This window comes from Vidua chalybeata, chromosome 5, assembly GCF_026979565.1.
Source record: "Vidua chalybeata isolate OUT-0048 chromosome 5, bVidCha1 merged haplotype, whole genome shotgun sequence".
Classification (NCBI taxonomy): domain Eukaryota; kingdom Metazoa; phylum Chordata; class Aves; order Passeriformes; family Viduidae; genus Vidua; species Vidua chalybeata.
Genome location: NC_071534.1, coordinates 1867819 through 1893190, shown reverse-complemented (window position 1 = coordinate 1893190; position 25372 = coordinate 1867819). Strand labels below are relative to the sequence as shown.

At 40.9% G+C, this 25372-nt stretch overlaps 1 protein-coding gene across 1 annotated transcript in view; it reads right to left on the bottom strand.

Moving 5' to 3' along the window:
• The window catches only part of PIK3C2G (phosphatidylinositol-4-phosphate 3-kinase catalytic subunit type 2 gamma), a 185929-nt gene that overhangs the window by 3584 nt on the left and 156973 nt on the right, over positions 1–25372 (bottom strand). The window contains exons 31-32 of the mRNA XM_053943203.1: positions 17909–18003; positions 2056–2181 (exon numbers count right to left, since the gene is read on the bottom strand). Of these exons, the coding sequence (XP_053799178.1) occupies positions 2056–2181; positions 17909–18003 (221 nt within the window). The remainder of the gene's footprint in view (positions 1–2055; positions 2182–17908; positions 18004–25372) is intronic.

Below are 25372 nucleotides of genomic sequence, written 5' to 3'. Positions count from 1 at the left end.
CAGGGAAAAAACACTGAGCATCTGGGAAGAAGGCTCTCAGTTTTGATTAAGGACATTAAAGTTTTCATGGAATTTCTTTTAATGGCAGTGGAATACTCGTGAACCACAATTAAATCTCCTCCCAGTGACTACTGACTGACTGCAGACAGGATTTTGGATTTCATTGCATTCAAAGTAATCTAAGAACAATTTGAAAGATAATTGTCTTCCAATGTTGCTGGCTGGCTCTTGTCTGTTGTCCATTTTGGATACCTTACAATGAATGTTATGATATAATCACATTATCTTCCTTTGCTTTAAATGTCCTTTAAATGTAAAGCAACTTCTTTAGACAGATTATTTAGATTCATTCCACTCTGATAGCAAAAATGAAGGAAAGAACAAAAAATAAAGCCTACTTCCTTGTTATTCCACTGCAGTACTGTGGGGAGGGAAATTTGTCTCAGCTGTGAGCAGCAACACTACTCCAGGAGCTTTCTTACAGAAAGCTGGAAGTCATCAGTGTAAGCAGACAACTTTTGTAATTAACAGATGTGGGAAAAGGGAAATATTAGAACTCCAGGAGTGAGAAACTAAGAGATAAGCACTTAGACTCTGCTGACTAACCTAAGCTTTATCATATCTTATCTATGAAACAGGGTGGAGTGGTAATATTTTCCATGCCTTCTGCTTTATAGCTTGCTGAAAGAGCATTTGTAAATTACTTTGAGATCTTTAGGAGATTTGCTACATGTAATAATTATAATCTCCAATCCCACCTACTGTTTCAATCTCATCTGTCCTTACAAATGAACACAGTTTATACCTCTTCCCATTCTGTCATAAATGTCTCTCCATACAAATGTTTCCTTTCACCCCAGAGGCATGAGCACTTCAGTGGTGTGTGAAATAATCATATATAGCTGTGAACTGATGGCATTTTAACATAAAAAGAACCTGGCTATTTATTCTTGTGTTATCATTTAGGACAGTGACAACCAATTTTCAAATGTTAATTTGAATAACAGCATCCATTCAATTAATACTTTTCATGCTGTTGTGCATATCTGCACTCAGAACTGCTGGGTTATGGTGCAATGATGCTTGGCCTCATTTGGCTAACATGTAACTTTGCTTATGGGGTAAGGCAGAGCACTGTGAAAAATCCAACTGCTTTCCTGAAGAGAGAGACATAAGAGACACCATGTCACTTCTGAGAAAGGTGCAAAACAGACAGTTGCCCCCATTTCTGGTTCAGCTTCTGATACATTCCTTCTTTTTGGTCACCTTCATTGGAAAATGCTGTATTGTTGTTTTATTTCAAGAGTGGGCAAAGCAAATAAAGCAAGTTGCACCTGTGTGGGTTGTGGGTGGCCTGCTGGGAAGCGGCTCTGCAGAGAAGGGCCTGGGGCTCCTGGTGGACAGCAGGCTGCCCATGAAACAGCAGTGTGCCCTCATGGCCAAAAAGGGCTCCTGGGGTGCATTAGGAAAAGCACTGACAGCAGGTTGAGGGAGTGATCCTGCCTCTACTCAGCCCCAGGGAGGCACATCTGGAGTGCTGTGTCCAGTTCTGGGCTCAACACACCCAGAAAAGCAGGGAACTGCTGGAATGAGTCCAGTGAAGGGCTGTGGAGATGGTGAGGGACTGGAGCATCTCTCTCATGAGAAAAAGCTGAGTGAGATGGGGCTGTTCACCCTGGAAAAGAGACAGCTGAGAGGGGGCCTCACCCATGTCTGTCCAGTGTCTGCAGGAAGAGCTCAGGGGATGCACCAGGCTCTGCTCTGCAGGGCCCAGAAATGGGACAGGAGGTAACAGGAGGACCTGATGCCCAGGAAGTTTCACCTGAATGTGAGGAAGAACTTCCTTGTGCAGCGATTGAACAGATTGTCCAGAGGGGGTGTGGAGTGTCCCTCACTGAGATATCCCATCTGGACACACTGCTGTGCCATGTGCTCTGGAATGGCCCCGCTGGAGCTGGGAGGTGGCACCAGATGCCCACTGTGGGCCCTTCCAGCCTGACCCATTCCATGATTCTGTGAAACAAGAAAGGGTGGAAGAAAGTGGATGGTACTCACAAGTTCATTGTAAGTAGGGTCAGAGCCTTTTGGAGCTGTTCTTGTTTTCCTTCGACTGACCTCGCAAGGGTCTGGCAGAAGATAAAATTCAGCGTGTGCACTTGGGGCAGAGCCATCTGGGAGGCGCTGGAAAACAAGAAGGTCACAAATATGAATGTCCATGTTCTAGCAAAGAAAGCAAATAAAAAAGTACCCCATGCAAAATCTGGGCTTTTAGCAGACACAGAAACACGTGACATTCTCAGGATTATCTGGGCTAAATTGGAGTGCTAGTGAAATAACAAGAATTATTAGAATTCAGCTTAAAATGGAATCAGGAAAATAAAAATTAAATAATACAGAGATGAGGTAAAATTGTCTGTCTTTAATATTTACATTCTGATGGAAAAACACTTAAGCCTCAATCTACCTTAACTCATCTTAATCTGATACAAAGTCTGGCCCTTCCACTTTCCAGAGCAAGGCATAGAAACTGGATTTTAGACAGTAAGCTCCTATTGATTTTAACCCCTAAGTATCAGTGGGGAGAACCAATTTTTTCTAAGGGTGTTTTGTAAAACATATTACTATAGAAGAGCCAGGAGCATTTCCTGCAGCAGTATGTGCAGAACAGGATTCTTATAAGAGCCTTTCCCATCTCGCCCATCACACAGCTGCAATCTCTCTTTAATTTTCCAGTTCAGGTTACTGAATGATATTCCAGATATTCCATCTTATATGGTAGCAACTCGAGATCAGAGACAATCTATTAACCAGGCTCAGTCATCAGCCAGTGCTGGTGGGTGGAGAATTTTTTGATAACTTCTGAGGAGCTCTAAAGTTATTCCTAAAGCAGCATTACAATTACTCAGAAAACACATTGTATTACTTGAGGCTTGGAAAGAACACACAAGAAACATAAAAATGAAAAACTGTGGAGCAGACATCCTTCCAGAGCCTGTCACTTAATGCTTGGCTTATAATTGAGTACAAATCCTTGTGCTGGTTACACAGTATACAGTCAGAAAGCACAAAATGGGGAGTAGCAAAATATCAGTAATTTTAATCATCTAATCAGCATTTTAGACAGGAAGTTTACCTGTCAGCTCCCAGGCAATCCAGTGACAGGATGCAAATAAGAATACAGGCAAAAAGAAGAGAACTTTAAACATTTGGAACCTATGAACCCAGAGGATTCCCAGGCACTTGCATTTATAGCTCCTGCTGTAATTTTACACCTGGCTCAGAATGAAGTAATTTCTCAGATTTTGATTATTCACAATATGTGTCTGGAAATATGGCACTTTCTACTGCATTATCAACAACATATCCCTGGGACAGAAGAAACTGCTGTCTCCTAGCAATAAATAACTTCTCTGTTGGGAAGGAAAACATTGCTTGTGTGTATGAACAACCAGCTCTTGCACAACAACCCTCTGGGTTTTTTTTTATCTGAAATGATCCTTCAAGGCAAATTATGTGGTCAACTGCAAAGCTCATTATTGCTATCATTAACAGCACACAGCATCAAAGGATGCCCCTCTCAAACCATTACGTATTGTCAGCACTATGGGAGTGATTAATATTCCTATTGCTAAGTTCCCCAAAGCACATCTGATTTAAAATACCCATGGGATTGAGCTGGATGGGATTCAGTGGCTGACATAAAGAAACGTTAAAGGGCAGTGGAACACAAGGGTATTTTCCTAGGATGGGTTGCCACACCATTAATGTAGGATTTATTTACATTTATTTACAATTTACACTGTCCACTTGAAAGCCCATCTCTGTTGATCTAGGACTGTACTAAAACATCAATTGAGGATTGCAAGTAACAGTAAACTGAGCATCTCTTAAAAATCAGGAGGGAGAATGAAATGCAGCCTGAAGTACCAGTCCAAGCCATCAGGATTACACCTAAGTGCAATCAAGCTCTTCACTTCTCAATGAATAGGTAAACATCACTGTAACTTGAAGGTCAACTGATTTTAGTTGTTTCAGACAAAGAAAGGAACCAGGCTGAGATGACAGTCTCCAAAGGTAATGTGCTTTAACAGGACCTGGGTGTCCAGAAGTGATTAACTGTCCAGAGGTGATTAACTGAAAAGAAGTCACATAAAATTGTCACTATGCCTTTGAGCTTTGTCATGTTAACTTGCCTTCGGCCAACTAACCTTCCCCTGTCAGCTGATTCCTCCCAAAATTTAAGGAAGGCACTTTGCAGCAGTGTTTTGGCTGTATGAGATGGACTGAAAACTACTTCCTCACTATCCCTCTGAATGTCGATAAATACATGTTGAAAGAGGTGAGGGGGAGGAGAGGGTCAAGAGAGAAAATTAAAAAAGAGAACATTTCAGCCATTCAGACAGGAAAACTCAAGGGGAGAGCTGTTGCTCTGGGATATTTTAGAGCTGAAATAAAGCCACTTTTCATGAATAGTAGCAATCAGCAGTCAGCCTGTTAGAGGTAATTTGATGTGCAGCCATTCGAATTCCAAGTAGACATTGTAGTTCTGATCGTTGTTTTTTTCTCTCCAACTTTACAGGTGACATTTTCCCCTTCCTCTTCCCTTGCTGAAGAAAGGCAAACAGTCCACTCCAAATCCCACTGCTGTCCCAATTCTCCATCTGCAGTGGCACTGTTATGCCATCAAACAATCGCAAACGCTTCAGCTGAGCGCTCCTCCAGCCAGATCAGGCGTTCCACTTCTCAGCTGCCCTCCCCTGACTCCTGACACGACACAATCCATCTAATGAAGGACTCCAACTGTTAGGAAGACTCTGTCCCACCACGCACTAATAATTCAAAACCACAGATTAAGAGCAGTTTTAAACCAGCCTTACAAGAGCAGAGTACGGGGAGCTCGTGTGACGAGGTTACGCTGGTTTCTCTTTTGAGTGCCACAAGAGCAGGATTTCTTTTCTTGTGAAGAGCCTGCTTAACCACAGGGTTTCTTGAGGCAAGACTCGCAGTAGAAAGAGTTGTACTTTGCTAAACACTTCCTAGCAGGAGCAAGGAGTGATAGTGGCAGTTGGACTGTAATAGTGCAAAAAACAAGATTAACATGGCAAAAATCTCTTTTTAAATCATAAATAGGTGGAATTTGAAGCAAACTGTTTTATTAAGACAGCTGACACAGCAGGCAAAAAACCCAAGTTTTGGGCAAATGAATCCTTCCCCAGGATTTTCTGAGGTGAGCACTGAAAAAAAGGAGAAAAGAGAATAAAGGAAAAATGGGGAAAACATCGGGGAAAATGGAAGAAACATCAGAAATATTTTTTAAACTAAGGATTATGACTTCTGTCACATTACAGCATCACATTTAGTGATCCCTTCTAACTCAGACTGCACTGGCTTATTTATAAATTTAGGTAAACATGAGGAATACCTGACCAAAACCACAGAATCCCAGATGGGGTCGGGCTGGAAGGATCCACAGTGGTCATCTGGCCCCACCTCCCTGCTCAGGCAGGGTCATCCCAGAGCACATGGCACAGCATTGTGTCCAGATGGTTCTGGAACATCTCCAGGGAGGGATTCTCCACACCCTCCCTGGGCAATCTGTTCCAGTGCGTGGTCACCCACGCAAGAAAGAAATTCTTGCCCATATTCAGGTGGAATTTCTCTCTTTGCACCAAAGAGTACCTGCTCTGGCGAGCTCATTATAGAAACAGAGTGAGATTTCTGGCAGGTTCATAAGTAGTTCTAAAATCAAGCAAACCCCCTGTTTGTTATTATTAAAGGATTTAAAAAATCACTGATTTCTGTCCATAATCCAGGCCAGGAAAAAAAAAAAAACCAAAGGGTACCTTGGGAAAGCCATTTTGCACTTTACTCTGTAAAACCTTTATAGCTTGAATGCACTTGTGATCAAGCAAACAGAAAAAGCTTAAAGTTTTAAATTGAGTTCTATTTGTGTTTAATTCTGTTGTCATTTTATTAACCCCCCCCCAAAAAAAAAGGATTTTTACCTCCTTCAGAAGAAGTTACTCCCAATTTAAATTACTGTCTTAAATCTTTTATTGTGTTTGCTTGCAAATAAATCCAGGCTATAAAAATCTGTAAGGCTGTACAGGTATAAAACCAAGCTCCCAACAAAAATGCCATAGATTCTCTTGATATGCTTAGGGACAAAAAGCCCACAAAATTCCCCAGTGTTTTTGATATGCCAATAAAAAAAATCTGAATTTAGAAGTTTTCTCAAATTGAATTTAGAAACTGACTATTTTCTTTCTTCAAGTACAACCAAGTGATGATTGAACAATTTTCTCAGAGAATGACCAGCCTACTTAACCTTGATAATGACAGATGTTTTTAAAGGAACTCAGTTACAATTGCCTGTATTCATGTTAAAAAAGGATTTCATTTTGGAAATGTTATTTTCTTCTAAAGTCAGGCAGAAGCTGGTGAAAATATTTGAGAATGAGGGAGAGAAAATAATACTCTGGATGTATTTTCCATATCTCTAATTCAATACTGAAAACCTAACATACACAGCCTGTATCTGTTATGACTGTGTTCCATTTTCCACTCCAGATTTATTTTCCAAAACCAAAAAATGTTGGTTTTGGAAAATACCAAAAAAAAGTATTTGCTTACAGAAACTCACACAGGTTTGTTATATCTTATATAATTTAATTTTAAATATAGTAGCTGTGGCCGGGAAATAATGGACGAAATTAAATTAATTTTTCCACAAGAAATATGTTGTCCTAATGACTTTTCTCCCCTGATAATTATTAATGATCCCCAACTCTCCTAACCCAAGGATTCTTTGTTAGCATTACTATAGGTATAAGTATGCAAAGTTTGCCATATATTCAACTATTTAGTGATTTAGCATCCAATATGAATATTGAGCCATTCTCATAGGATTTTTAAAATACTCATTTTAAAGATAATTTATTGTAAAACTTTTTAAAACTCACATCTTCCTAGGTGACATAGAATTTTCCTTTTAGGTGGCTTTTGCCTCAAATTTAAATCATGTCATCAGTTTCTGTTAGTGTTAGACATGCAGATCACCTTTTGTCCTAGAGAGGAACAGATTGATGTCCCCTGAACATTTGATAGTTCCAGCTGCTGCTCTCTTTTTCCCATTTTTCATTTTCAACAATCCTGACAGTAAAAACTAATGATCAACTAACTTGTATTAACTAATGACATCTTTCCTCCTCTATAAATAACTACTTTTATTCCCCTCAAAAATTACTTTCCTTGAGATTTTTAAATCTCAGTTTCTCTCTTCCTTCTCTTCAATGGAAAAAAAATAAAAAAAAGAAAAATAAGAAGATAGCCAGGCATTAGGAAGATTCCCATTTCAGCTACTGCACTCAAATAAAAATAATTTACTTTGTCCTGTAGTTCTCTTAGTCTTCCTATCCTTTGCCACCCTTACATTCCTCTCTTACATATGCTGCTGTAAGAATTTATTTACATCGTGAAGAAAGGACTACAAAATATTCCTTAGTTGTTAATATTGAGATATCCATACATCTTTTGAAAGCAAACCATTGTAGCAAGTGGTTAGGAAAAACCTTCAACAAGGCAAAATGTCTATATATTATGTGTAGACATTAGGTGGATTTGATTATTATCCAATAAAGGAGGATTAGAAAAAAATCCACAGAAGAAATCATCCTTGCACTGCAGTAACCTTTGTAAATTACTGGCTGCCTCCAGACTAAATTAAAACCAGTGAGGAACGTGGAAGAGCCATCACTGCTGCCGTTTCCACTTCCTCCAAGTCCCTGTGTAACTCAGCAGAAGAAGGCTAAACCCCATCTTTCAAATCTGCAGTTTAATTAGCAAACACAGCCTCTGCCTTAGGAAAAAGAGACTATCCTCTGGGCTACTTCTAAGCTTAAAGAGCTGAGAAATTAGTAGTACAAAGCAAGAGGTTCCTTTGAAAGCAGATTAATGATATATAAACTTCAGGAAAAAGGGGATTGCTGTGTGAACGGGTGGTTGTGTTGTTGCTACCTGTAGTATTGCACAAAATGGTTAACTATTTTTTGTTGCAAGGTCTTTTAAGGTTAAACTATCTAATTAAGAAATGATACTTAAATTATTTTCACTTTAAATTTAATAACTAATTACTCAAAGTCTGCAATGCTGACTTTTCTGCCTAATTACAAGACATAAACTCATGGAGAAGAAGGAAGAAGGTAAAGAAGGACTAGTCTACTAGTTCATACTACTTATGAACCTGCTAGAAATCTTACTCTGTTTCTATAATGTTTTAAAACTTTCATCTTGCTTCATATAGATTACTGTTTTCTAAAACCCCAAACTCTAAGTTTTCTACTTTGTGATGTGATATACTTCTAATCAACTACACACTCATAATTTCAGTGCTATTAATTCATTTTGGAAGCTTTATTCATGGTCTCAGGTTAAATGTAGTACTCTCTTGGGAGTCAGAGTCTGTATGCACAGAAAGTCTAAAATTCTCAGCATCTAGAACTCCAACAGCTTCCCAAATCCTAATGCAGTATCCAAGACCCTTCCTTGTTCTTCCCTTGAGCTCTGCATATCCCAAAGCATGGACACCTCTATTTCTACCCTGCTACTGAGCTTTTCATTTCCCTCTCACAAAATATCCCCAAGTTGCTTCCAAGGAAATTAAAAATAAAATCCCATTTGCAGAAATTAAGTAATAATTAGAGAAGAAGATAATCCACTCCACCACTACGGTGCACCCTGCCCTGTCTGCTGTTGGCAAGACAAAACAAGAAGGCAACAGGTCAAAAGTGATTGCACAAATATGGCATTTCCCCCCTCACACAAACAACCAACTTTTTCACCTAAAATTTGAAAATATTTAACTGCTTCTCTTCAACAGCAGTTTTATTATTTTATCACATTTTCTGATCCCAGTTTTTTTGGGTTATCTGGGTATGTACATAAAGACAGAGACACAATGACAGAGATCGCTGCCGTGGAGATCAGCAGCAAGGCAGGCAAAGAAGAAATTGCATTTATCTCAATTTAATGCAGGGCAATAAAAACATTTTGCTGTCAGGGAAATTCTGGAAAGCCTTTTTTTTTTTTTTTTTTTTGAGCAGGCATTTTCTACCTTTTGGAAATCTGGCAGTGTCTGTGCAGCGAGCCTCCAGATGGCTTTGTCATTTACCATGCTAAAAATGCAAAGGTGCTCTATCCACATTATTGATGTGAATATCCAAATATAGCTTATGTCCAATACCTTCAGCATCCTCATCAACCTGCCTGTAGCAGAGGGGACAGGACTGGAGCAGCCTGGCTGTAACAGCTGGTTATGCAGCATTCCTGAGGGGGACAACTGTGCTGGAAAAATAGGGTTGGAGCTGTCCTGAGACACAACATTTCTAAAGAGTGAACCAACAACCAACCCTACCCCAAGGTCTCCTGGCTGTCAAATGGGAAAAAATAACCCTGTCAAGGAGGGAGACCAGCAAGGGATTCACCCTGTCATATTGTGGACATCTGGTTTGGCTTGGTTAAATTGGTGCCTGGTCCCAGCTGAGACAGATCCTGCTGCTCGTGTCACCACCAGTGCCAAAAGGTGTGTATGGAGCTGGAAACTGGAGGGAAAATGGTCCATTCTGGAATGATCACTGGAGGTCAGGCAAAATAATTCATGGTGTTCAAAACAGCCTGATCAGGCAGCTGATCCATCACAATGAGATGGAAATGTGATTCCAGCACATCACACAGGTAAGCACCTCAGTTTCAAACTGATCCCAAGGCACAGAGACAGTGGGACTTCCAAAATGATCAGGAATTATTTGTTAATATTAAAAAAAAAAAAATTGTGATTTTTTAATTTAAGGAGACAGTTCTGGAAAACAGATTGGTTTCCAAAAGACTCAGGGCTTTCTAAGAATTATGAAAAATATTTCTGATCTGCTTCAGTCAGTTAAGAGGAAAGCCCATCTATCTCTCCTTAAATGAAACAAATAAAATGAAATTGAGGATACCCAGAAGGTCACAGATGTTTCTCTCCAAAGCCTTTATTTCCATAGAGCTCTGAAACCAGAAAGTTGAAGAAATGCACTGAGATTTATCTCTGATGCCCTGCTGAAAAAGAATAATTTATTGTCCTGATGATCCAGAAGGAGATAAGGGCAGACACAATCCCAAATGAAATGGGGAAGAATCTGTATAACAGGATTCAAAAACAGGATCCTGCCTTTTAGAGACCATTGGCAGCAGGCAAGGAGGACTAGAATTTCACTCCACCAAGAAATGACACAACTTTGCATGTGTTCATGACTGTTTCTGAGCAAGCAACAAAGAAAAAGACATCACAGAATGGGCTGTGGCTGTACCCAGCTCACTCAGAGCTTAACTCCTGAGTCTGACAAACTTCTGACCCTTCACTGATGCTTGGGACTCCATGACTGCGTGCTCCATGTGGGCATAAAAATGTTACCAAGGCTGAAAAAATAACATAAAGCAGATGTGGGAATGTATGGAATAAATGTACAGCCCCCAGTTAAAGATCTGAGAATCACACAGAGGTTATTTTTTTTTTTTCTGAAAGAAAAGGTAACATGTTCTAGATTTCTGAACCACATGCTGCATTAGTATTTTAAGACAATTAACTCCACCAGGTTTGTTTGTTTTTTTTTTTTTTTTTGGCATAGATGAGAGAAATCAAGGGTCAGAATGCTTTAAAACTATATTATCCTGCGGATAAGCAATGTTGGTGCAGGGTGTAGAATGCAGAGAGTAGATTTCATGAACAAGTCTCTGAAGCTTTTATCTCAGAATTACCACCAAGGCCATAAAGAAACTGAATTCCATTGCTTTCAACCCTGTATTATTGCTGTGCTTGGAACACTTAATTTTCAGATGAATATTTAGTCACAGAGTCTATGACACTGGCTGAGATAAGAATGATCTTGTTTTGACCCTTAGAAACATAGATCCCAGAACTACTTCTTTTGAATGAAGTACAAAGGAGAACAAATGCTTAAGACAAATCCCCATTTCACTTTGCTTTTGAAATCAGTCAGGATTAAGAGCATTGCTGCCTGTTAGAGTGCATGAAAGGAAATTAGCCTTTGAGAAGAGAAACACAAGCAAAGGCCATTGTTCTGTTTCTATCTTTTTGCCACATACAAATTCTTTTCTCTCGTTGCTTGGGCCCAGACAGTAACTGAAAATAAAAATGTGTAAAGAAACAGTGAGATTGTGATATGTGTCTTCATTCTGCACTCTTTTTCTTCTCAATTTCTTAATTAGTTACAAAAGTCTGTATATGCCTATCTTTAATTTCTCCAACTGCACAATCGCCCTGCACTTTTCTTTCAATTATTCTGCAGCATGCCATCTCCCTGTGTAAGAAAGCATTTCATTATATGAGGCTTGCAATTTCTGCTCCTTAATTAGTTCTCATTACTTCTACTTATGCTCTTGCTCAATGTTCTAAATAATTCCTCTTGAACCTTCCTGTCTTCTCCCTTAAACATTTGCACAACTGACTCGTGTCCTTGTTAGTCTGTTCTTAACTAAGTTTTAGTAACAATAAATCACTCCTGAAGAATCAATCACTCCTCAGCAACCCTACTGAGAACTGTTCTTTGAACTTGTATTCTAGTTAAAAAAAACATCCTGAGAGAAATAGTTCACTATTGAAGCCTTATAAAGATGAACTACTTCATTTCTGCCCCATGACACCAGGATCTGGCCTTTCTCATTGGCATCTCTTGGAGCAACCTCATGTCTCACCATGGGCTTGTTTTATCTTCACATTACTGTGGGTTATAGATCTCTCCCTCCCCGAGGAAATATTTTACATTTGTTGTAGGGTTCTGGAAATTACTTCTATTCTCTTGATCTTGCTCTGTCTGCACTATTATTTTTAATGTTTTCTTCATTTGCAACCAGTGGCAAATCTAATTTCTGTTCACCTTCATCTCCCAGATCACTCATATTATTACACAGAACTCACTGTTATTTTGGGTTTTTTTTTTTCTTATTCAACACATATCAACTATGTAGGGAATTACTTATTTAAAAATGAGCAGTTAGAATTTAGAACTGAGGCAGTACTGTGACTGTGACAGATTAAAGGGTTTAACAAGAAATAATAACAGAACTTTCTGTACAACATATTTGTCAAACACCTTTCAAAACAAATATGTTTGAATCCAACAGTAATCCCTGTGCCACAAGAACAGACCTCATCTCTTTCCAATTTAAACTACTGCTGAGTTGTAGTATCCTTTGTTTAGAGGTGTTCAGCTAATTTTCAGTCTCAAGGAGAACATAGCTTATCTGAGCTAATTTCCTTTCACTTTAAAAGAATTTTCTATGAATATAAAATTAAATCCAAATTCTTTATAAGCTAGAGTTAGTACAAGAGCTTTCTTCCCAAGGTTTTTTATTTTGTTTTCCTGTGCCAGACTAAGGTGAACTTCATCTGAGTGTTACCTCCCTCCATCAGCCAAGCTGCTGATTTTAATTCTGTCACTGATACTCTCTGGATAACTTTGTTCAGCTCAAAGTGATTTTTTTTTTTCCCACTTGTTTTCCATCCTTGCCTTGCCTACCTGTGCCTGGCAGTACACATTCATAATATCCTGAAAGGATAATGTGGCTTTTTATTTCAGTGCCAGGCACTGCGTTGTTGGCAGGTAGTATATATTTTCCATTTAAATCTATATAATGATAGTCATAAAGTGCAAAAGTTAGAGAGCCCATGAGAGGAACCATGGGAACCAACTAAGACTGAGCAAAGATCCCCAACCCTCCCCCAGCTCCAGCTGGGAGAAAACCCAGCAAAGGCAGCAGAGCATCTACCTGTATTGTGGGGGGAACATCCCTATAGCCCTGTGCTGCAGGCTTCCACTTCATCCCTTTGGACATGGGAAAGATTGGCTGCTGGTTTGCAGCTTCTTTTTCTACCTCTGTTGAGGTTGGGATTGAAGTTCACATTCAGACTCAGGTGTTTATTGTTTCTTACCAATGTTACAGCCTCACAGCTGTGAGTTCTGCAGTCTTTCATTAGCAAGGCACAAAATGTCTAACTATCTTTTGTTACTAGGTCTTTTAAGGCTAAACTATCCAATTAAGAAAAGACACCTAAATTATTTTCACTTTTAGCCCAATAACTGATCACTCAAGGCTTGCACTGTGGACTTTTCTGTCTGATTACACAATACCACCCAAACCCATGGAGAAGAAAGTGAAGAAGAAAGTGAAGAAGAAGGACCAGCCTGTCCTAAAACCTCCATCTTGCTTCATATATATTACTGTATTCTAAAACCCCAAACTCTAAGTTTTCCACCCTGTGATACTACACACTTCTAACCAACTTCACACCTGCAATCCCAGTGCTAGCAATCAATTTTGGAAGCTTCTCCACAGCCTCAGGGTCAGTGCAGTGCTCTCCTGGGAGTCAGAGTCTGTCCCCAGAGAAAGTCTAAAGTTCTCAGCATCCAGAACTCAAAAAGGTGTTTCCCACCTTTTTGCCCAAAACATTTAAACCACTGCATCTCACAAACATTTTTGGAAGCAATTTGGATGGGAAATGGAAAGAGGCTGGATGTCTGTGTAAGCCTAAAGCTGATTACCAATTCGTCACCCACATATCAGCTATCCCAGAATCATTAATCACCAGGAGTGGTACATGACAGCTTCAGAGCTTTTATAAAAGGAAAGCTGGAAGTACTTTTGCAAAGAACTGTAGGAGTTTATTTTTCTTCCAGAAAATTTTCCCCCTGTTAAATTGGTTCTGAATTCATCGCCCACGCATGCTTTCCTGAATTCTAGTAACATTTTACATTTACTGGCGTGAGGTTCAGGATAACTTGGCTTTGTTTCTCCTCCCCTCTACCCCTGAGGAGTTACTCTGTCCACGAGAAGTAATGGACAAAAAACGTTTAGCAGTGAGGATTGAACTTTTAGCTGCTTATCTAGGAAAACAGGGCATGCCTGAAGCCATGGCAATGAAATCTGTGGCAGAAGCAGGCTTCCTCCTGAGCCAATGCTGAAACACTGTTCCCTTTGCTTCTCCATGAAGGAATTGTGTTAGGAACCCTTTTCTGGGTGTCAGCAATGGCTGTTCCTGTTGCCTCTGGGTTTTTTTTGGGGGGGTTTTTTTGAGGAGTGAGCAAGCCCACCAGTAGGTAGCCTGGCTGTTTCTGGCTGTGTGGAGCTAAAGCAGCCCACAGTCAGCCCTGTGTGAGACCTGGTGGGCTCTGGGTATCTCCCATTCTCTGGGTTGGTAAATGAAGGTCAACAGGACCGCACGTGAATATTACAAGGTCAAAACCTGCATGCATTTCAAGAAATCCATCCCCACATCTGCACAAAGCCTACATTTTTAGGGTAGAGCAGCATTCCCCCTGTGCTCCTGTTCCTGCCTGCTGCTGTTTGTCTGGGTTTTGCACTGCCACAATTGGACTATTCTCGTTCTAAGGTAACAAATCCTTTCAGAGGCCAAAGCAAACCTCCCCTGGGGCTCCTTTATATCCCTCCTGAGACCACTTAATGCACTTTGCCAGGTACTGTGCTATTGTCTTTATAGAATAAAGCCTGCCCTGTCTCACCCTTCCACCTGACACATCCTCCAAGGCTCCAGAGGCAAACTTTCCAGGCCTCCAAGGTTTTCACCCCTACACAAAACCTACCCCAGCCTCACTTTATTAAGGCAACATTGCCTGTAGTCCAGAAAATGCCCAGTGTGGCACTGTCTGCACTTGAGAGGAGCAATGCCCCAATAACCTGACTTCAAGTTATGTAATATACCAATCTGGAAAATTGCATTTTATTGGCATCATGGCTTTTGTATATTTGAGAATTGAATTTAAAGTTATTTTCCTCAGCAATCGTGGTGATGCCATTCAAATCCTAAGTAGAAGCAGCGAGCCACCTGACTTACAGAATCTCAGGAATCAAATGAAACTGAATTGCTGAGGCAAATATTGAGACTGAAACATTTTTAGTATCTTATAAATATCTGTAAAACAGAACTTGTCTTCATTGTGCACCCACAGCCTTAAACTGTAGGCAAACATTACCAACCAGTCTTAACATCTCTGTGTTCAAACAGATTCCTTGGCTGCAAGTTTTTCCTTAGTGAAGAAACACAGCTTTTTCTTTGCAGAAGGTTACATTAGATTAATGATCCTTTCCAGTCACAAAATCCATAAGGCTGCTCTCTGCTGTTTGCCTCTGCAGAAATTTTGATAGAGTTTTCTTCAAGCAGGACTGGATTTTTTTTGCACATGACTGAAATGTTGCAGCGGGGAGGGAGAGCACACTCTGAAGCTGATCCAGGGAGGAGAGGTGTGCATCTGCAGCAAATCTGGCACGTGTGGATGCATCAGATCCCAGGGGCCCATGCATGCACCCACATTAACCAGTCCTCTGCCAGGTCTGCACCACACCAGGGCTCTCTCCACTGCTACTGCATTTTTTTCTCTAAGACATGCCACGTGAACGGGCAAATTTCCTTCAGGAGAAATTCCTGCAAAGTTACAGCACTGCAGTCTTCTGGCTTCCTCCTTTAAAGAACCTGTGTGACACCTGAGAGTGGCTATAAAAAATACCAGCTCCTTAGGGAGTCCCTTGTGCATTGTATATCAATATAGGATTTGCACAGCAGGATCTAGGTCTCCTATTAAAACTCCTAGAAGTAAACCCACACAAGCACTAAATCAAATTTATTTATGTGGATCAAAAGTCTCGATCACAATTCCTGTCATCTGTGAAGCTCCATTTGGGATTAATTTGGCCCACTACAATTATTTTTGCAACTGAACACATCATAAAATCTCTTTATAGAGATAAATTAAATAGGGAAGAGCAGAACAAAAATTATTTACTATAAATTATGAAATAAAACAAGATAGCAAAGTAATCTCTGCACAGATGAACCACTAAAATATAATTAGTGAGACTCTGCAAAAGACTGACTATACCTGAAATAGCTTTAACATGTCTTGAATAATATATGATCTTGGCATACTTTTAAAATCCCTGTTCAGCTCAACCAAAAAAAAAAAAAAAAAAAGAAGAGGAAAGGAAAGGAAAAAGAAAAGAGGGCACATTAGAAAGATTGATTTATGTGGCTGGGAAGCTGAGAAGATCACAAATGGGATAAAGAACCTTCCTATTATAGGTTACAGGTCTGAAGGCAGTCCAGGATCACAGAACCCTGAAGCACTGTTTCATATTTCAGACAGATGAGAAGGGATGGATGGCCAGGTGGAAGGAGGGAATTGGAAGCCCAGGATTTGAAACCATGATTGCCTAAGTTAGGCTGCCACAGCAATGACCTTATTGTAGAGTCATGAATCATTGTTAGCCTTGCTGAACAGGACTCCTACCACTTCTCTCCAAACCCACTAAAATGGGTTTGATTTAAATTGCCTGATTTAAATTACCTATTTCAAAAGCAACACGGTAACTTCAAGTTGTACTGTCCCTTTCCATAATGAAGTGAACTGAACCCTGGGTTTTATGTTTGCACTACAGAGCTATCTGGGCTGTAATTTACTTTCATTTAATTAAATGGCTGGAACTTCCTAAGAACACAGTTAGGAGCCTACACACTTACAATGATGGAAAAAAGGAGAAAGGAAGACTAATTCCAACACCTACAAATTGTTTGTGTGCATCTCCACATCACCTGCTTGAAGTCTCAAGGATATCATCAGCATGGCAATCACTTAAATATGCCCCTCCCACCAATTAGAACTTTATCAGAAGCTTATCAAAGTCACTTAGATTAAAAAAGCTCAACAGAAAAAATAAAGAGGGTCTTCTGCTACATCCCAAAGATAAAGTCTGTATAAATTGGACCTGTCAGCAGAGGCTGATCTCACCTGTCAAAGTGGCACACAGGACATAGAAAACAAATCTCAGGACAGAGATGCACTGAACGTTATAGAGCAGAATGGGGATCCTTGAATTGCAAATGAGAAGCCAGAGTGGCCAGCAGAGAACAGTCAGAGCTATGTAAGCCTCATGTGCCTCATACCTCTAATTACACAATCAGCCTCATTTTGTACTGGCTGGTGCTCACACAAGCCCCTCAGTTGGGCCCCGTTTAGGAGAAGGGATTGCAATCCACTTTGGGGTGGAGGTGGCACAGAGTGTGCACTAAGAACCCACAATAGCTAATAGATGCTCTAATCCCCTAGCTAGACAAATAAAGGCTCTCTTGCCACAGCCATTGCTCAAGACGTGAGCCATGGGAATTCAAGGGCACATCTAGGCAGGGAATTCATTGTGGAATTCCTCCAGTGAGGGATCACACTTCACACACAGCCCCAGCTCCATCTCTGGAGCCACCAATTGTCAGCAGCCAATTCCACCTGCCTTGTGCTGCAGGAGCACTGCCAGCTTCCCCTGTCACAGCCTGGCTCCAGGAACTCTCAACATTTACCTCCCAGCCTCCTGACAGTGTTACAAAGCTGAGCATCACGCCTCCAAATGACACTGCTCCTTGAAACACAGCACTGCTCCCTCTGCTGAGCTCTTCCCTCCTCACAGACAGCTGGGCTGGACTGGAAAGAAATGTCTGGATAATCAATCCACAGTGCCAGGCTGACATCCTGCAAAAAGTCATGCTGCTGCACCATGCCTTCTGTCTGACTGCTATCAAAATGTGTCAGCTGAGAGGGCCAAAACAGAATCAAAATTGGTTTTCTTGGAAAAGGCCATTACCAGCCATTAAGGAAACCCAGTTTCTCTATCTGTCTCACACCTGGAACCATGTTGAGTGGGCTCAAAGGGAAAAACCAATAGTTAAATCATGACAGAACAGCACTATCATTACTGTGAGCTGAAATTAGGCTGTTTGAAGATTAATGTTTTCACAGTACTCTGCAAATGCAAGGACTTAGGAGTGCTACATTCTCATAGAAATACTCACGAGGTTCCTCATGTGTTTCAGCATTATTGTCAGGCGGGTGTTCTCGTAGGATATGACCAGTTGTACTCCAGGCTTGTGACCAGCTGACTGAGGACCTGAAAAAGGCCAGACAGCTTGATTTTTTAGTTAACAGCTTAGAGGAAGTAGACCTGTAAAATATTGAAGTACACTAACATATAAAAGTAACATATAAACTAACATATAAAAGTACACTAACATATATAAGTAGCTAACATATAAAAACCTGCTGCGTGCTTAAATCAGGGATGAAATTAGAAAACATGGATAAGCAGTGTGATGGAAGGAAGTGGTCTGACATGCAGTGCTCATTTTCTTTTCTGTTTGTTAACTGCCAGAGATTTTCTGTTTACTAATTGCCATCAATCTGAAATTCAGTGGGAAATTTATGCTTGAGTGGCAAATAATTGGGGTAGTTTTTTTGGCAGTCACTGATGACACAACTCACTATTGTTGCAGTTCTGCCTGGTTAAAAACACTGTAGTTTTTTTCCCCAGTTCCCAAGAGAAAATAAAAAAGGGAAAAAAGAGCAAGTTTCCCGATCAGTTCCAAACTGAGTTAGAGAAACAACATTTTATATAAATTCTCCCTTCCTCATTCTGTACTTTATGTGTTCCAGGCTGGTTTTCATGCAACCCATTGCTTTCATAGATTTTTCTACTAAGATGCACTTTAGGAATCTGATATAATTCCCACTGAAAAAAAAAAAGCCATTTTTCATTTTCCAAGCAAAAAGAATCAGTCTCATAATGTGGAAGAAATGACTAAGCAAATCCTGTTCCATCTTTCTGCTGCAGGCACGAGCCAGCTGTCTTCATTGCCAAAAAGGTGTGTCCTTGAAGCTGGGTAAGTAATGTGGTTTACCTGCCCTGCAGAGACAAGCTGGGAGGCACAGCAGAGAAAAGATGCCTTTTACCACTGCAAATCAGGTAATGGTGAACACAACCTCTCCTCAAGATCTGTCTGACCTCCTCATTTTTGCAGTGTTTCACCTGAGCAGGGGCTGAGGAGCTGGGCTTGAGCCATTTTGCCACACCTGGTCACCAGCCCAGCCACAGCCTGGGTGAAATTTCCTGGTTTTACTCAGGCAAACAGGGCTATGTTTAATTAAACCAAAGCTGTATTACAACCACTCATTTACCTGAAAAAGCAAGAACTCAATCCTGCTAAGCTTACAGCACAACGAGGGTGTCTCATGAGCTGGGCTCTGCTCTCCCACCTCCCCTTTAGAGCAGTAGCTGAGCTGGAGACCTCAGACAGAGAATTCCTGCTCTCTTTCCTGCACCTTGGGACCTGCCACTGACCCTCCAGCCCTGAAGCCACTGCAGGGTGACATAACAACATGAGACAAGACAATACAGTGGTAATTAATTCTTTAAATAGAAACACATCTCGTGAGGAGCAGAGGAAAGGATGATGGGATGTAAGAACAGCCATCACTTGCCAGTCATACACTGCCACAGGAGGCTTTTGGGCAGTACCAGCACTGATCCCCTGGGTAGCAGGAGGGTTCCCTCGTGTCCCTTTCAGCCTCAGCAGAGAGCTGGGTGATGCCTCAGGTTTTAGCTTTTGTATTTTTCAGATTCTGTGCTGCTTTAGTGTGCAGTTCTCAGCTTCACATTAGGGGATGGTGAGATCTCTCACAGAGCAGGGAGACAAAAATTCCTTCTCCAGCTGGGCACCAAGGACAAATGATCCAAATCTCAGGCCCAGGAGCACAAACAGCGTGGGCTGGAGAGAGAAAAACAAGCAGGATGGGAGTGCCTGGGCTAAAGCTGGAATGGGACAATGAACTGCAAGGTGCAAATGGAGCAGAGCTGATCCCAGTGAGAGCCCCCGGGAGCGCTCGTGCATTTTGGGACCATTTTGGTTCCTCTTGGCTGCAGCCCTGGCTGGGCTCTGGTGCTGCCCAAGGTGGATCCATGGAGGAGATCCTTTGAACAAATCCCTGCTTCATTTTTTAGCTCTGCCCAGCCTCTGCTCTAGGCCAGCCTCTCTTCACAGGGCATCATGAGCACCCCGTCTCACTCTTGCCCTCCCAGCCAGGGTGGTGGGAGCCAGGAATCCACCTCCCCCTGCTCAGCCTCTCTGTTTTTCAGGGGGTGTTGTAATGGACAAGTCACGTTGGGTTTATTTTTCTGAAGAAACCAAATGTGTAAGTTCTGGAGTGAACAGAGCCTAAAATAACTGCTCAGCAGACACAATGAGAGTGGAGTCATGTAGTGCTGACAGCCAGAGAGCCAGTGCAATTGCCATTTATCCTAAGGAAGGGAACTCAAATGAATTAGAAATAACACAGTGTGTACATGCAACTGCCATAATAGAATTTTACCAATGCTACTGAGTTTATGATGCTTGGAGTGGAATTTCAGAATATGAATCCTTCTCCATTTTCTCCCCTTTAGAGACTACAAAAATACATTTTTAATCACATCCTAAGTAGAGAAAGGCCTGAAACACTCCTGAAAAATTGAAATCTCAGGAAGAAATCACTAAGCTGGGACTTAGAAGACCGAGTAGCAGTTCTTCATTTGTTATTCTCCCTTATGAACCTTGACAAATCACTTGGCAAGACTGTGCCTTATTTCATTTCTTGTGTTATGAAAATAGGAACAGGGAGGGACAAGGGATGAAAACTCCATGAACCAGACAATGCTGAGTCTTTTCCAGGTTAAGAAGAAGCCCATAAAATTCCTCTTTTTTTTTTTTTTTTTATGCAAAGCCACTTCACCATTTTTTTTCCTTAAGCTGTGAATCCTTTTGCCTTGAATTTGCAAGAGGAGATGTAGAATTCTAGACTATTACACACAGTGTAATAGTCTAGAATAGGGAACACAGTCTTCCCTTTCCTAGCAGCACTACCAATACCTTTGTTTTTCATAAATTTTTACAGTGTGGTACATATCCAATGAAGGAATTTCTCTGTGGGAGTTGGTTTTTACTTTTTCCTTGAAAGTAAGAAATGTAAATAAGTTTCTAACAAAAAAAAAAAAAAAAAAAAAAAAAAAAAAAAAAAAAAAAAAAAAACACCCAAAAAAAACCCAAAACAAAACCAAACCAAAACACCCCAAAAAACCCAAAAAATCCCCAAAATAAACCAAAAGAGAAGGGAAAATGCATTTCTAATCGAATATGCAAAAGGAAGTCTGAAAAACACACACTACGGGCACAACTATTACTAAAATATTTGCTCTTACTATGTGATAAATTGAGTACTAACAGGAAAAAAAATAAAAGGAAGGGAAATAAAAAATAAGAGAGTTTGGGAAATCTGTTATATTTCAGAGTAAAACCCAGTTACTGTTAGCTGCACTCAGCTGGTGTATTTTTGGTTTTCCCACACTCAGTGCTAGATCACATCCTCTTTGAAGTCCAGGTGATTTTAGCTTCACATGATAATGGAATACATGCAATAATTCCAATCTAGCCAGCTTGGGCAGATCTATTTGAGCTCAGCCCTGCATTTTTGGGAAGTGTCATGCTCTGCTTGCAGCCCATTTTAGACAGGGACCAAGTGCTGGTCTGTTGCAGGTACAGGACTGAGTTACACTGACTGCAGCTGAAGCAAAAGATCCCCCCAGGGATCGACTCTTCACTCTCTGGTGTGGATGCAAAAGCTGTCAAATACCAAATGAGGACCCAGGAGCACTTGGAGTTTTCTCCTTTCTGATTTGTGCCTGTGTAGCTCAGTGTTCCCAGTGGAAGTCAGCCACCAGCCCTAGCACAGAAAATCCCAAACACTGCCAGTTTATAATCTCTCATTGAGGAACATAAACATGAGAAAACTGTGGGTCCTTTTGTCTTTTCAAATGAAGAAATGGAGGCAATTAGCATTCAGATTTCTACTGGAGGTGAATTGATCTTCCCAGTACTCAAGCATGCAGTTCCTCATTTTATCTAGATGGTCTTTTCTGGCATGCTGGAGAGCTCCCAGCTCCATATCCCACCGTTTGTGCAGTGCTTTCCTCAGCAGCAGTTTAAAACAAGCTCTGCATCACACTGTGCACAACGTTTGAGGAAAGAAACGGCGAGGATGATGCTACTGGCAAAATCAAGAGGGAAACTGTAACTTAATAATACATTGCCTTTCACATGTGGACTGCAAAGCAATGTGAAGAAACTAATTAAAAAAGTGTCACTGCACTGCCATTGGGGAGCTCAGTATTATTCTGTATTCTGCACCCTCAGATTTTTCTTAGACCTTTCTTCCTGGTGACAGCCTGTTTTGACATCTGGCATCAAAGAGAACTGGAACTTGTTTGGTTTTCCAGGACTGGGGTTGAATGCCCCAAGCCAACCATCTGCCTGCTTTAGTTACAGCCTCCCAAGCACCTGACTTCCCCCAGACAGCTCCAAACACCCCGACTGTCTCAGGGCTCCAGTCCTCCAAGCCAGCCAGAGGTGCTCGTGGGTGAATGTGACTAAACCAGGAAGGCAGCTCGTGGCAGAAGCTTTACATCAAGAGTGAGCAACTTCAGAAGATCAAAAACACCGTGGCACATGAGCAAGAGAGCCTGTTTCTCCTCAGGGACTATTCATGAGGACTGTGGTTCCACACGGAGGGGAATGCCACGTTACAACCTCCCTGGAAAGCCTGGATGTCCCTTTACAAGGACACAGAACCTGTTCCCCTACTGCACCTCAAGGCCAGAGGCTCACACAAACACATGGAGCACTAATTAAACCTGCCAGAACTGGCTGTACAGTGGTATAGCCCACAGCAGAACCAAAACTGATTAATATATGATAATGATAATATTTTCAGGATATGATATATGATAATGATTAATATTTTCAGGAGATACAAACTCAAGAGAAGAATAAGTTTGATATTAAAATGTGTTTGATAGACTTTTCTTTCTTCCTCCTTTTTTTTTTTTTTTAAGGGCTTTTATAAAAGTCTGATTGTGAGATCATTCCTGATATCTGCTCTTACTGCCTTGTAGTGAGCTTGGTATAATGAAATGCTGACAATGTTCAGGATAACTCAAAATTCACCCCATTGGGAATACTGATTCAGTATTCATGTCAAGTAAATTTAACACTGATTTCTAATCTCTCTATTGCTGGGAGCAGAGTACAAATTCATAAATTTTAATTTTTATTTTACTTTAGTAAGTGTAATTACCTACAACATTTATAAATTATAGCAGTGTAAGAGAAAGATGCTGGTATGATCAAAATTCATAACTTGATCCTATTGGGCATTAATCTTATTTCATATTGATCCTAACCAAGAGAGAGATGATTTCTTTTGCTTGAGAGAGAAGCTACCAGACCCATGGAAAGCTACAGCCCATATTAAACTTGAGTTATTTTTCAAAAGAGACAAATATTAAGACCCTTATAACCTCAGAAAGCAATGAAATTTGTGGGGGGAAAAAAAAAATCTACCTTTTATTCATGGCAACCACCTCTTTCCTGCAGGCTCAGTGAATTTAATTCCTCCCCAGACTGATTATGGCATTACTCCAGAGTTCACCTCCAAATCAAGAGTGTTTCTGGGCACCCTCAGCCAGCAAGAACTTCTGGGGCCACTTTGCTCCTCCCAGCAGCTCCTTGTTTGCTGCCTGGCACCTTGGCATGACCAGACACCTCCCCCTGCCTTAGCTGGACTTGTGTCTCCTCTGGATGCCACCAGTGTGCAGAATGCCATGGAACAAAGATTTCTGTGAGCTCTCTGGGGCGTGGCAGCAGCCTGGCTCCAAAGACGAGGTGAAGAGTAGAAGAAAAGTAAAAATAGAAATAGATATGTTTCAATCATTTTCTCAGGTGGGCAATCAGCACACTCAAGGCAGGTTCCACAGCTCCAGAGCTCACCACAAACTGTGCAGCAGCCAGAGCAACCCAGGCCATGCTTCTTTTTTCCCTGTTTTTAACCAGGTCTAAACTCATGGTTTGGACCCCTGTGTGTGCTGCTGCTGGTTCATCAGTAAATGATAGTGATCAGTTTTCTAGGCTAAAGAGAGCTGCTTTTGTTTGTGGTTTGGGTTTGTTGCTTTCCCCTGTGTTAAACAAAGGTTTTGCCCTAAGTGAAGCATCCAAACTTTAAAAGGCAGAGTTCTTGAATAGGAAAAAATCCAATCCCCCTGTAACCTCACGGCTGGAGGCCAGAGACACACTCCTCTTCCCCAACCCTGTTGTGACCCTCACCACCAGTAACTACAAAGTGAGGAACAGACTGGGTAACCTGACACACAGCTCTCATCAAACACCCACTAAACACGTTCTTGACTCGGTTTCTTCATTCTCTTCCTTGATTTTTGCTGCCACTGACAACAAAAATAGGTGGCTCATCCTTCAGACTACACTGGTTCAGGACACTGCTATAGGAATTATGATGTTGCAAGTTATTTCTCAATTTTCCTATCGATTCAGTTCATGATTTTGCATAAAACTTTTGCACCCAGATTCTGTGTAATAATTAGGCAGCTGAATATTAGTGGCATATCAAAATTATTCTGAGGCTTTGACTGCCTTGTGCCTCTGCTCACTCTGACATCTGTATCTTTGCTGAAACTCACCCAGAGGGAGATGGGGCCCATGGACCCAGATTACATGTTCCTAGCACCTAGGACATCTTTGCATTATCTCCTTGATCCTTTGTAAAAGTTAGAGCAACCATTAGTAATTTTCAATAGTCATAATGGGTTTAATATGATAATGGCATGCCCTAATCAAATAAGCTCCACACAGGGGGAATCTTCCAAAGGCTGAGAAGCCAGAATGGGATTTATTTTGTTCTGATGGATAAAAAAAAAAAAAAAACTGGTCCCAGCAAAAGAGATAATGAAACCTCTGTCTGCAGAGGGGTTAAATTAACTTAATGGACATGCAAACTAAATGTGCAGAGATACAATCCTTTCTGAAATGTGGAAAACTGATGATCTTGGAAACTGTCCTATCACTTGGAGCACATAACAACCAGCTGAATTGTTGTGGTGCAGAGTGCAGCTGCAGACTCCTTTATGAGGTTTTATTTTGCCCAAAAACTGAGTACAGAAGATTATTATCAGTGCAGAACTAAGGCAGTGGAAGACAATAAATATTCAGAGTTTACTTTTTATGGTTTATGCTTTGCCTCTTAATGCTGTAATGTCAGAAATTAGATTAAATTAGGCGCTGGACAGAAGAGGAAAATGGGTTAAGTATTTAGATAGGGTAAGGGAACAGTGCAGCATCTCATTTAGCCAGAAGTGAATTACCACAGTCATTAATAATGTATGCCTAAGCATTAACATAATGTTCTGTTATTTACTTGCTCCACTCATTGTGAAAATTACTTTAGAAGTCACCCCTGATTTTCTTTGCTTGTGCAAGCACACATTGTGCTTTGTCATGACTGACATCCCTTCCTCCAAAACCTTAGAATATTTTGTTTTGTAAAGCAAGAAACTTGCCACGGTTTGTGTAAATGAACTTTTGCTTTGCATATAAGCATGTTTA